Genomic DNA, 13,181 nt, shown 5'->3' with positions numbered 1-13,181 from the left:
GATGGGCATTTGGGCTGGTTCCAACTCTTGGCTATTGTAAAGAGTGCTGCGATGAACATTGGGGAACAGGTATACCTTCGACTTGATGATTTCCATTCCTCTGGGTATATTCCCAACAGTGGGATGGCTGGGTCGTATGGTAGATCTATTTGCAATTGTTTAAGGAACCTCCATACCATTTTCCATAGAGGCTGCACCATTTTGCAGTCCCACCAACAATGTATGAGAGTTCCTTTTTCTCCGCAGCCTCGCCAGCATTTATCGTTCATAGTCTTTTGGATTTTAGCCATCCTAACTGGGGTTAGATGGTATCTCAATGTGGTTTTGATTTGCATTTCCCGGATGCTGAGTGATGTTGAGCATTTTTTCATATGTCTGTTGGCCATTTGGATATCTTCCTTAGAGAAATGCCTACTTAGCTCTTTTGCCCATTTTTTAATTGGGTTGCTTGTTTTCTTCTTGTAAAGTTGTTTGAGTTCCTTATATATTCTGGATATTAATCCTTTGTCAGATGTATATTTTGCAAATATTTTCTCCCACTCTGTTGGTTGTCTTTTAACTCTGTTAATTGTTTCTTTTGCTGTGCAGAAGCTTTTTAGTTTGATATAATCCCATTTGTTTATTTTTCCTTTGGTTGCCCGTGCTTTTGGGGTCGTATTCATGAAGTCTGTGCCCAGTCCTATTTCCTGAAGTGTTTCCCCTATGTTTTCTTTAAGAAGTTTTATTGTCTCAGGGTGTATATTTAAATCCTTAATCCATTTTGAGTTGATTTTAGTATACGGTGAGAGGTATGGATCTAGTTTCATTCTCCTGCATATGGATATCCAGTTATCCCAGCACCACTTGCTGAAGAGGCAGTCCCTTCCCCAGTGAATAGGCTTGGTGCCTTTGTCAAAGATCAGATGGCAGTAAGTGTGTGGGTTGATTTCTGGATTCTCTATTCTATTCCATTGGTCAGTGTGTCTGTTTTTATGCCAGTACCATACTGTTTTGGTTATTATAGCTTTGTAGTATAGCTTAAAGTCAGGTAGTGTTATGCCTCCAGCTTTATTTTTTTTGCTGAGCATTGCTTTGGCTATTCGTGGTCTTTTATTGTTCCATATAAATGTCTGAATAGTTTTTTCCATTTCTGAGAAAAATGTCTTTGGAATTTTGATGGGGATTGCATTGAATTTTTATATCACTTTGGGTAGTATGGACATTTTCACTATGTTGATTCTTCCAATCCAAGAGCATGGGATATCTTTCCATCTTCTTGTATCCTCTCTAATTTCTCTCAGCAGTGGTTTGTAGTTCTCATTATAGAGATTTTTCACCTCCTTGGTTAACTCAATTCCTAAGTATTTTATTTTTTTGGTGGCTATTGTAAATGGGCAGGCTTTCTTGATTTCTCCTTCTGCATGTTCACTATTGGAGAAAAGAAATGCTACTGATTTTTGTGTGTTGATTTTGTATCCTGCTACTGTGCTGAAATCATTTATCAATTCCAACAGTTTTTTTGTAGAGGTTTTAGGCTGTTTGATATATAGGATCATGTCATCTGCAAACAGGGACAGTTTGACTTCATCTTTTCCAATCTGGATGCCCTTTATTTCCTTCTCTTCTCTGATTGCTCTGGCTAGTACTTCCAACACTATGTTGAATAGGAGTGGTGAGAGTGGGCATCCTTGTCTAGTGCCTGTTCTTAAAGGAAAAGCTTTCAGCTTTTCCCCATTCAGGATGATATTGGCAGTGGGTTTGTCATATATGGCTTTAATTATGTTGAGATACTTTCCCTCTATACCTAACTTATAGAGGGTCTTTGTCATGAATGAGTGCTGAACTTTATCAAATGCTTTTTCAGCATCTATAGAGATGATCATATGGTCCTTGTGTTTGAGTTTATTAATATGGTGTATCACATTTATTGATTTGCGTATGTTGAACCAACCTTGCATCCCTGGGATGAATCCCACTTGATCGTGATGAATAATTTTTCGTATGTGTTGCTGTATTCTGATTGCTAGTATTTTAGTGAGGATTTTAGCATCTATATTCATCAAGGATATCGGCCTGTAGTTTTCTTTTTTGGTTATATCTTTACCTGGTTTTGGTATCAGGATGATGTTTGCTTCATAGAATGAGTTTGGGAGATTTGCGTCCGTTTCAATCTTTTGGAATAGTTTGTAAAGAATCGGTGTCAATTCCTCTTTGAATGTTTGGTAAAATTCTGCTGTGAATCCATCTGGTCCTGGGCTTTTCTTTGTTGGGAGCCTTCTGATAACAGCTTCAATCTCCTTTATTGTTATTGGTCTGTTCAAATTTTCTACGTCTTCACGGTTCAGTTTTGGGAGCTTGTGTGTGTCCAGGAATTTATCCATTTCCTCCAGATTTTCAAATTTGTTGGCGTATAGTTGTTTATAGTAGTCTCAAATGATTCCTTGTATTTCAGATGAATCAGTTGTAATATCGCCTTTTTCATTTCTAATTTTTGTTATTTGAGTCTTCTCTCTTCTTTTTTTTGTTAGCCATGCTAATGGTTTGTCAATTTTATTTATCTTTTCAAAAAACCAACTTTTTGATTCGTTGATCTTTTGAATTGTTTTTTGGTTTTCAATTTCATTCAGTTCTGCTCTGATCTTAATGATTTCTTTCCGTCTGCTAACTTTAGGATTGGATTGTTCTTGTTTTTCTAGTTCTTTAAGGTGAAGTGTTAGATTGTTCACTTGCCATCTTTCCATTCTTCTGAAGTGAGCATTTAATGCAATAAATTTTCCCCTCAATACTGCTTTTGCAGTATCCCACAGGTTTTGGTATGATGTATCATTGTTTTCATTAGTTTCAATAAACTTTTTGATTTCCTGCTTGATTTCTTCTTGGACCCATATGTCATTAAGTAGAATGCTGTTTAATTTCCATGTGTTTGTATAGTTTCCAGAGTTTTGTTTGTTATTAATTTCTAGTTTTAATCCACTGTGGTCTGAGAAGATACATGGGATAATTCCAATTTTTTTGAATTTATTGAGACTTGATTTGTGACCTAATATGTGATCTATCTTGGAGAATGATCCATGTGCTGATGAGAAGAATGAATATTCTGAGGTTGTTGGGTGGAATGTTCTGTAGATATCTGCCAATTCCAATTGGTCTAGAGTCTTGTTTAGATCTTGTGTTTCTCTACTGATTCTTTGCCTAGATGATCTGTCTAATATTGACAGTGGGGTGTTCAGGTCCCCTGCTATTATGGTATTAGTGTCTATGTCCTTCTTTAGGTCTAATAGAGTTTGTTTTATAAATCTGGCTGCTCCAACATTGGGTGCGTACATATTTATGATTGTTATGTCTTCTTGATGGATCAGTCCTTTTATCATTAAGTAGTGTCCCTCATTGTCTCTTTTTATGGTTTTTAGTTTAAAGTCTATTTTGTCAGATATAAGAATAGCTACTCCAGCTCATTTTTCTTTTCTGTTTGCATGGTAAATCTTTTTCTATCCTTTCACTCTTAGTCTGTGTGAATCTTTATGGGTGAGGTGGGTCTCTTGTAGGCAGCATATAGTTGGGTCCTGCTTTTTGATCCAGTCAGCCAGTCTGTGTCTTTTGATTGGGGAATTTAAGCCTTTTACATTAAGAGTTGTTATTGAAAGGTGTTGATTTATTCCTAGCATTTTATTGGTTGTTTGGTTGTCTTAGGTGTCTTTTGTTCCTTGCTTTCTGATTTACTGTTTGGTTTCTGTGTTTGTTGGTTCCTTAGGTTGTAGATAGTGGTTTTGTTTGCTTGTTTTCTCTTCATGAATGCCTTTTTTATTATACTAGTGGGTATTGATTTTTCTTGAGTTTTTATGGCAGTGGTAGTTATTTTTCAGGAACCAAACCCAGTACTCCCTTGAGGATTTCTTGTAAGGATGGTCGTGTGGTAGTGAACTCCCGCAGTTTTTGTTTGTCTGAGAAATATACTATTTGCCCTTCATTTTGGAAGGATAGCCTTGCAGGGTAGAGTATTCTTGGCTGGCAATCTTTGTCTTTTAGTATTTTGAAAATATCATCCCATTCCTTTCTAGCTTTTAGGGTTTGTGATGAAAAGTCTGATGTTAGCCTGATTGGGGTTCCCTTATAGGTGATTTGACGCTTCTCTCTTGCAGCTTTTAAGATTCTCTCTTTGTCTCTGAGTTTTGCCAATTTGACTATGACATGTCTTGGAGAAGGCCTTTTTGGGTTGAATATGTTTGGAGATCATTGAGCTTCCTGGTTCTGAAGATCTGTGATTTTTCCTATACCTGGGAGGTTTTCTGCCACTATTTTGTTCAATATGTTTTCAATGGAATCTCCATTTTCCTCCCCTTCTGGAATACCCATGACTCGGATATTTGAGCGCTTAAGGTTGTCTGATATCTCTCTCAGATTTTCTTCCATGTCCTTGATTCTTTTTTCTTTCTTTTTGTCTGCTTGTGTTATTTCAAACAGCCCATCTTCAAGTTCAGAGGTTCTCTCTTCAACTTCGACAAACCTGCTGGTTAAACTCTCCATTGTGTTTTTTATTTCGCTGAATAACTTCTTCAGTTCAGCAAGTTCTGCTAAGTTTTTTTTCCGGACATTGATTTCCTTGTACATTTCCTCTTTCAGATCCTGTATACTTTTCCTCATTTCATCATGATGTCTAGCTGAGTTTTCTTGTATCTCATTCAGTTTTCTTAGAATTATCACTCGAAATTCCTTGTCAGTTATTTCAAGGGCTTCTTGTTGTATAGGATTTAGAGTTTGAGATTTATTAACTTTTGGTGGTGTACTTTCTTGATTTTTTGTATTTCTGGTATCTTTTTTTTGGTGTTTATTATTGTGGCAGGGGGTTTCACAGTCCACCAGTTTGAGACTAATGACTAACTAGGATGTTGCTGTGGTTGCCAATTTCATATGGCTCCCTCCGTGACTGCTCAGTTGGCCTCTAGTGCCTTGTGTGTGTGGTTGCCTCGGGTCTTGGGCTTCTCTGGGGAGCCACCTTTCTGGTCAGCTTGGACTCTGCTGGGCTGGTGGATCACGTACCACAGGGTGTGTGATCTCTGTTGAGCTTTCACTTCCTGTGCAGGACTTCTCCCTGTTCCGTGTGCTCTGGCCCAGGCTGTTGGATCGTGCAGTGCCGACCCCACCGGGTGTGTGGTTTCTGTCGAGTCTCCGCCTCCCTGGCCACACGTCTCCCCACTCTGTGCGCACTGTGCTGGGCTGGGGCATGTCTTCTGCACCCCTCGTCTATCAGCTGGGCCTTCAAGACCCTGCTCGGCACCGCCTCGCCCAGGAAGTCTACCAGGTTTCTGCTAGGCACAGACGACCGGTTGCTCTGCGTGCCTTTTTAGCATTGTGTAGATCTTTCTCGGGTCTTGTTCACCTTTGTATCCCCCCGGCATAGACCGAATCTAGCGCCCACCTGCAGCCTGCTCTCCGGCAGGTTCAAGCGGACCTGGGAACTCTCCTACCACACTATTCCCAACCAGAAATTGGTTAGGCTTTTTTCCGAACTGGTGGCCGCAAAGATGGTATCTGCCTCCCAGTAACAGGAAGTTTATCAGGGGCCGGAGTCCAGGGTGTGGTGCAGTGACAGTTGGCCCGCCCGTACTTCCTTGCCCTCCCGAGACTGGCTGGGGACGCCCCCCGACACCAGCCCTGCCAGAGAACCGCCGAGGGAGTGGGAGGGGAGGCCGGCCCGCCGGCTCCGGAAAGCCCTGCACCAGGCCAAGCAAGTGGGAAGGCTCAGTGACGGCCAAGCCGGGTGGAGCTGCCAGCACCTGGGAAAATGGAGGCAGCCCCGGGGCGGTGAGTGGCCTGGTGATGCAGGTGGGAGTCGGGTGGGCGTCAGCCCCCCGAACAGAGCTGGGCCAGGGGTCACTCACAGTGCTGTGCCAGGTCGGGTGCTCACTCTCTGCCTCTGGTTTGTCGCCTTCCGTGTTCTCGGCCGCTGCTGCCTCGGGCTGTTCAGTCGCGGCACGGCTCGGGCGCTCCCAGGAATCTTCTTTAATGCCGGCCTGAAACCTCAAATCCTGAATAGGGCAGCTGGCCGCCTTCAGCGCAGCCCCGGCCTCCGGGATCCTGTCTGCATCCACAGCAGCCCTGGCGCCGTGTTCCCTGTTTAGAGACTCGCTTTTGCAGCTAAGAAAGAGTTCTTTTCCTGCTCCACACTTCAAAGCTGTTGCCTGTAAATGAGGCAGCCTCTCCTGCCGGGGGCAAAGTGGCGGTCACCCCCCACGACCGGCCACTAGCAGCTGCGGTCCTCCCTTAAGAGATGGCAAGAGGAAGGTCCACAAGTTTCCCGGCTGCCTGAGGCCCAGTGGCCGCCTTTTCCACCTCAGCTACTCCGAGCCAACCGCCACAGCCACCGCCATCTTGAAACCGCCCAAGGCTGCTTAATTTTGACTTAACCTAAGAGACTGCATGCAACATAAATGCAGCCCATTGAGATATGCTGCTGCTCTTTCTGCTCTATCCTCTTTCTTTGCATTTCTTCCCTCAGGAACAAACATGCTGCTGTTTCAGAAGGAAAGAATCTCATTATCCACCCTGTTTTGAGAAATCATATAAACCCAAGATAATCCCCTATCTGAAAACCTTGGTGTCAGATGCATTTCATAACATTTTTGGAGTTTAGAATGATAATATGGTACATACACCACGTAATATATAACACCTAAGCAGGACCTGGGTTAGTTCCCAATAATCAAACATATTAATATTTCGGCAGTAAAATAAGAACATTTCCAGTAAGTGGAATAAAGACAATAAATAGCTCTATGCCCAGTTTTGGTATGGTTTTGATGCCATATGACTTTTGGCACCAGACACAGAACCACTTGGTTTTTAAAGCTTTGTAGATTTTAGAATTGCAGATAAAAGTCTGTGCACTAATGTGATTGTTGACTTGTGTATATGAAGGATGCTTAGGAGGAAAGGCCTTTAACATATGCTCTGCATTAGATGGAGAGTGCCACTTGCTCCCTGTTTTACTATGACCTCCTATTGTTCTTCAAACACACCAAACATATTCCTACCTCAAAGCACTAGCTTTTCCTCTCTGTGGAATGTTTTACTCCTGTTCATGTGTGCTTCCTCTCTCATCTCCTTCAGGTCTTTGTTCAAATATTATCTCAGTGAGTCTTCCTCTGACCACTCTATTTTAAATTTTAAAACTGCTTTCCCTACGGTCCTCCCTGTTACCCTCACTTTGTTTTTCTCCATAGTACTTACTACAGTCAGACATGCTATGTATTCATTTATTTATTCACTTGTTCTCTTTGCCTAATACTAGAATGTGAGGATGGGGATTTCAGTTTTATTTATTCATTATTGGGTCTCCAGTAATTAGAACTGTGCCTGGAATGTGGTAGGTATTAATATATGGCATTTTAAAAAAGGAAGAGAATATTATTTGTTTCCACATATATGGAAAGATATGGAAAATACACATTCTGCCTTTTTTTTCCTTCTAAATGCGAGTTTCTAGGTGCTATAGTAGTAAGACTACCTAGGTTGATGCTCACAATCTGAGGTGTGGTGGACAGGGGTGGGGAGGTAGGTAATAAGCAAGTCAAGTATGGTAATTTCAGATGGGACAAATAGTGACAAATGCTGTTATGCTTTTGAAGGAGAACGGCATAATACAGAGTGGTGGGTGGTCAAGGAAAGCCTCTGAGCCAAGCCCTGTAAGAGCCACGTGAAATTTTGGGAGAAGAGCATTCCAGGCAGAAGGAACAGCAAATCTAAAAGCCTGAAGAACGAATGGGCTTGGCATTTTACAGAAAAAGGTCTATGTGGCTAAAGCATAGTGAGAGAGAAGAAAGTCCTACAAGATGAGGATGGGGAAGTTGGTGCGACTGCTTAATAGTTCCTGATGAGGAGTTTGAGTACTTCAAGTAGAGGAGCAATGTGAACCAATTTACATTTTTAAAGGATCAGTTTTGCTCTTTACAGAGCTGAATGGTAAAGAGGAAAGAGATGGAATAGGGAGACTACTTAGAAGTCTTTAGCAGTGTTCCAGAAAAGAGTTAATAGATGACTCCTAAGTTTTTAGCTTGATAAGTGTTAGTAAAACAAGGAAAGACCAGGATAGAAACATGATATTTCTGTTTGTTTGATTCTGGTCTATATACTGAGAAATTGGGGTGGTGGTGGGGAGTATGAATTGAGAGTTATGTTGGCTATGAGAGTTTTGACCTCTATGAAGAGGTCAGGGCTAGAGAAATAAATTTGGGAATCATCAGCATATACAGCCCATTAAAGGCTAAGAATGGATGAGCTGCTAAGAGACAGTTTAGATATAAAAGAAAACTTTGGTACATTTAATACAAAGACCACAACATCAGACCAGTAACACTCTTAACTACTAATTTATTTTAAAATAGACAAACTATTAGTTGTAGAAAACAGTAACATAGCAATTTTAAATGTACAGTTGTAACCAATACAAAAAAGGAATAAAGCAATATAAGAAGCCTTATTTAAGACATCTCAATCCATGATCTCTGAAGTTCCTAAAATTCCGGCACTAATTCTAATGTGAACTTATTAGCAAAAGACCCAGAAAGATGGTAAGCCCTTGACCTAAAAATGAACTGATGTATATGGTATTCATGCAAAAATTAATGAGGAAGTGGGGTGAAGCTTTCTAGTGACTTTGTTATCAAGATAACTGTCAAAATAGTATGTTTGAAACTTAATTGAGCACAAAATAAAATTTTTTCTAACAAATAAGACCAGATTTCTTCTTAAAAAGAACTCTGAGTTTAGACATAGTGATTTTCCTAAAAGCTAGCTGATGCTACCTTAAATACCACCTATTTTAAATTATACCATCTCTAAATAAATTAATCACACCGATAGTTTAAATATACCTTTAGGTGTGGGGAAGGGAGGAGTGCCTTTTTTCTAATGCAGCTATTTTAACTTGAAGCTTTTGCACAAAATCAGATAGAAACATTAATGCCTAACCCACAATGACCTTTGATTACTTGCAATTTTAGACTAGAAATAATGTGGTGTTGAATGTGCCAGTGTTAGACCATACTGACTTTAAAATTAAAAAAAAAAAGATAAATATACAATTGCCAGTTCAAAAGATACATGGAAGACATGTACCATTCCAGAGAAAACACAAACCTTCCCAAATTTAGGAGGGCAGAATAATTGTTGAGATGCAATTAGAGAAATTTCTAAGAAAAGAAAGTTAAGGCTCCTATAGTTAACAGTCTGTGTATGGAGTAAAATTAATTCGTATCTTGATTCTTCAGGACCCAGGAATATTAGAAAGTGCACTTGGGATATACTGTCAAGGGTCCTCTACAGCAAAGCTCTGGATGGAACACTTTACATTATCAAGTACTACATGGGTACTTTAAAGATTCAGTGATCTGAATAGAATAAAAACCAAGAGTGCTATCAGTAATCCTCATTCTAAAGCATGAGTTGGATGAAGAAAAGAATCAGTAAGTTCCTACATGTTCTGAGGTATGAAATCTGTGTCAGTAGTATGACAGTATCATATGTTTATACTTTGCTTCCTGCTTGTATTTAAAAGCTAAAATTTATAAAAAGAAGCACACAGTACATTAGATTCCAACAGTAAAATAAAATCTAATGTGTAAAAATTAGTAATGTTTTTTAGGTTCTAATAATATCTGTTTTAGCATCAGAGCTCAGGATAATTTGGGCAAATGGGCAGTGAGTCAAATTACATTTGGAAGACAACACATTTTCTAAGGGTGTTAATGTTAAATTAAAAAAAATATACATATAAATTAATAAAAACAAGAGCAAACATCACATATATGCTATAAGAGAAGGCAAAGTAGTCAGACAGGCAGGGGTCGGTAGGACTCCCCCTCCAGGAGCATCCTTGCTGTTTGTTTGTAAAGCACAGCAACATTACTTTGGAAATGAAAACAATCTGCTAAAACTTTTTAAATGGCAGGATTTACACAAGATTTTTAATCTTGTACAACAATGTCTACAACATTGCAAGTGGCTTAGGAATTGCCCCCACAATTGCATCTGCACATTTTATATCCACGAAAAGAGTTGAAGATATTAAATGGGGCTGTTAAACAGGTTCTGTTATACAGAGTTATACAGTCACTCACATCTTTAAGAGACAATGAAGCCAGAGGTGGACACAGTGTCCACCAAAGTCCTGAGATCCTCACTTTTCTTCCTTGTTTGAGGTATCCATGCTATCATTCATTTTCTGCTTTTGCATTCGTGTTCGAGTAGATGCTGGAAAAAGGATGAAGAACTGTTAATAGCACTGATATTGCTGGGTGAGTTGGCAAGGGCCTGCCATATATATTATGCTCATGTCAAACAGATGGAGCTCAGGACCTTGCAAAAGCAGTAGTCTCCAACTTCTTAAAAAACATATATATATAAACAATAATAAAAAAAATCATATATCACTGTAAAATTTTTTCCATGTACCAACAAAATATGTATGTGTGTATATATGTGTATAAATTATAAAACACACACCCCAAATATTAAAAAGAGATGAGATAAAAATAAATAGAACTCCTAATATTTTCATTATGTACCCCAAAAGATGGTATTGCACAACTCCCAGATATGCTCCACTTTACAGACCACAGTTCTAGAGATGATGAGATTGAGTTTGGCATGTACTTGAGAGACTAGAATCCTGGGCTGGCCCAGACTGGATCTGACAGAGTAAGTGGTGGTTTTCTTTATAAAGCTAGGGATTCCCTTGTGTTCAGAAATGCCTTGCAGGTACTACAGAGACATCATCAGCTCATAGCTCATTTAAATTGGGCTCATTTAATTGGGACATTTAAAAAGTATATTATTAATTATTATAAAAACAAAACCAGAACACTTATTTTAAATTATTTTTTAAAATTTTAACCTGATTTTAGAGGTGGGCAGGAACTCTTCATAAGGAAGTACAAGGACTATTCACATTTGGAAAAGAAAGAAAATAGTCAATAGTTCTGACTCTCTCCCTCCTGCCTTTCCACTCCGGGCAATCCAACATTGTGATCTTTTCTGAATGCAATTCTTTGAGGAAAGATGAAGAGCATCCTGGAAAATGCCTTATAAGGGTTAAAACTCCTGCTGCTTGTCCCCAGTTTTCCAGCTGCACAAAGGCACTGAACTTAGACCTGGCAGAGGAAACTCCCCATCATAGCTAAGTGTGGCACTGGGAAAGGACATGCACTTACTACAGCAACTGAACTTTTCTCTAAGAAAATATGTATGTTTTTACAGCTTTCTGCTCCTTTTTAAATGCATATCTATGGACTCTAAAATACTTCCACATGTTTATAAGACCTAATTTTGGTTATAAGCTTCATATCTATTTTCATGTACTGGAGGGAAAAGCCAGAACTATTGCAAAGTTAAATAGGGATATATTAGTCATTGTAAAATCAAAAAAGATTCATTTATAACTAGAAAATTTAAATTTTGGGTATATTTAATTGTACTCTTAACATACATAGAAAAAAATGGTTTTAAAAAGCAACCAAAAGCATTCTTTTAAATACCTTATATTTCAGTCAGTATCTACAAAGCCATGTCGAGAGACTCTCACATTTCACTTAATATTGTTCTCATTGATACGTCCCATGATCTAAGAATGATAGTTTTAACACCTTTAATCTCCTAAATATTTTTCTTCTTTCCAAGTCTCAGCTGCATTTCCTATTAATGGATTTGGCACCAGATCTCAGGAAATGTCACACTCACAACCCAGTAACAGTGAACATTTGTCTCTTCCCTAATGTGCTTTTCATCTACTAAACTTGGATTAATTTTTTATAGTCTCAGAGTAGCTTAGGATAGAATTCCACTTGCCTTAACATTACAAATTTATATCACTCTGTATAACTTGAAGAATGACCTGGGGTTCTTTATCAAAATTCTGACTTCCAGTAATGGAAAACTTTTGTTTGAAATTAAGTTTTAAAATTTGCAAATTAGGAAAGTTCAACAAAAGCAGAATAAAAGATTATTCTTTAAATAAGGGTGATGATGTTTACATGTTCTAGGTTTATAAAACCTTTCCCTTTATCTAACATTCTTAAATAATTCCTGATGATAGTTCTGCTATCCTGAGTATTTTCTAACCACAGCCATTCGTGTTGAAGACGTGGTCAAGCAATGTTTCACTTCTTAGTTGTCCTGCACGAAAGATTTCAGAGAGGGTGAAGATGACCTTCAGTTTGCATCATATATTTAACTCATGAATGTTTGTAGGTAAATAATATATTCTTGATTAAATGATATTTTAAATGCATAAACAAGTCTGCTCATTGAAGGAATTATATGTGTGTATTCTTTTATAAAGTGAAAAGGCTTTTTCCAATGTAAACAATTTCTTTCATTTACATAAGGTGAAATGATAAGTACTTACTCATTTCTGCCAGTTTCTGTTGAAATTTGGACTCCCCCGGGAGATGTTTACTGCAGATTTTAAAAAATGCAAAATATTTCATATGTATATGTTTAAATGGAAAATTCAAATGTCCAATAACTATGGTACTTTCAATGACATTTTATGCTATTATTTTAGTGAGTAGCTTTTAATTTCAGAGGTTTAAATCTAATCATCTAAAATATATATGTCACACATTTATGATCCTATATATTTTTTCAGTGGTTCTTATAAAACACAGTAGTTAATATTTTCAAGAGTAAGCATTTTTAAATCTAATCATAAAACTAAAAAATTTTATCAATATCTTTGTAAAAGAAAGATAATATTTTTAACATCTGATATCTCCACTGAGTTTCAGTAGATTTTATATGATTTGTATGGTGCTTTTAACTTTGGGCTGCATCCATTTCTATTATTTTGAGCCATTTTTACAACTTCCAAATAAAACTGGCATGAAGGGGACAGGTGGATATCATGAGCACAGCTGAGATGCTGAGTTCTCCAGATGACCAGCTCAGCTGCTGGAAAACTTTCTATAACAGTTCCTACCTTCCATCTGCTTCATCTGATCCTTCAATATCAAAGCGTAGTTTTTTCAGTGGTTTAGGAGGGTTGCTTCCTTCAGCACTTCTTTTGAGTACACGGTCACTGTTACATACCATCTGATTTATTTTCTGGAACTTCTCAGAAGTCTACAAATTACAGAATTCTTTATTTAAAATCATTAAATACCAGTGCTTTGTAGTTATAATAAACCAGTAAGTACTGGTAAATAAAT

The 13,181-nt window shown here is 38.3% G+C and overlaps 1 protein-coding gene across 3 annotated transcripts in view; it reads right to left on the bottom strand.

Annotated features, from left to right (window-relative positions):
- Window positions 1-8,398: 8,398 nt before the first annotated feature.
- RB1 (RB transcriptional corepressor 1) overlaps window positions 8,399-13,181 on the bottom strand; it is a 156,081-nt gene continuing 151,298 nt past the window's right edge. For 2 of the 3 annotated variants that reach the window (XM_063102607.1, XM_063102609.1), the window contains 3 exons: window positions 12,953-13,095; window positions 12,380-12,429; window positions 8,399-10,227 (listed from right to left, as the gene is read on the bottom strand). In XM_063102607.1, coding sequence (XP_062958677.1) covers window positions 10,154-10,227; window positions 12,380-12,429; window positions 12,953-13,095 — 267 coding nt within the window. In that variant the 3' untranslated portion in view covers window positions 8,399-10,153. Of the gene's footprint in view, window positions 10,247-12,379; window positions 12,430-12,952; window positions 13,096-13,181 lie in introns of all 3 variants that reach the window. The other variant, XM_063102610.1, reaches the window with a different exon arrangement.

Source organism: Cynocephalus volans, chromosome 7 (assembly GCF_027409185.1).
Source record: "Cynocephalus volans isolate mCynVol1 chromosome 7, mCynVol1.pri, whole genome shotgun sequence".
Classification (NCBI taxonomy): domain Eukaryota; kingdom Metazoa; phylum Chordata; class Mammalia; order Dermoptera; family Cynocephalidae; genus Cynocephalus; species Cynocephalus volans.
Note: the sequence above shows the minus strand (reverse complement) of the source record. Positions and strands in the feature narration are given on the sequence as shown.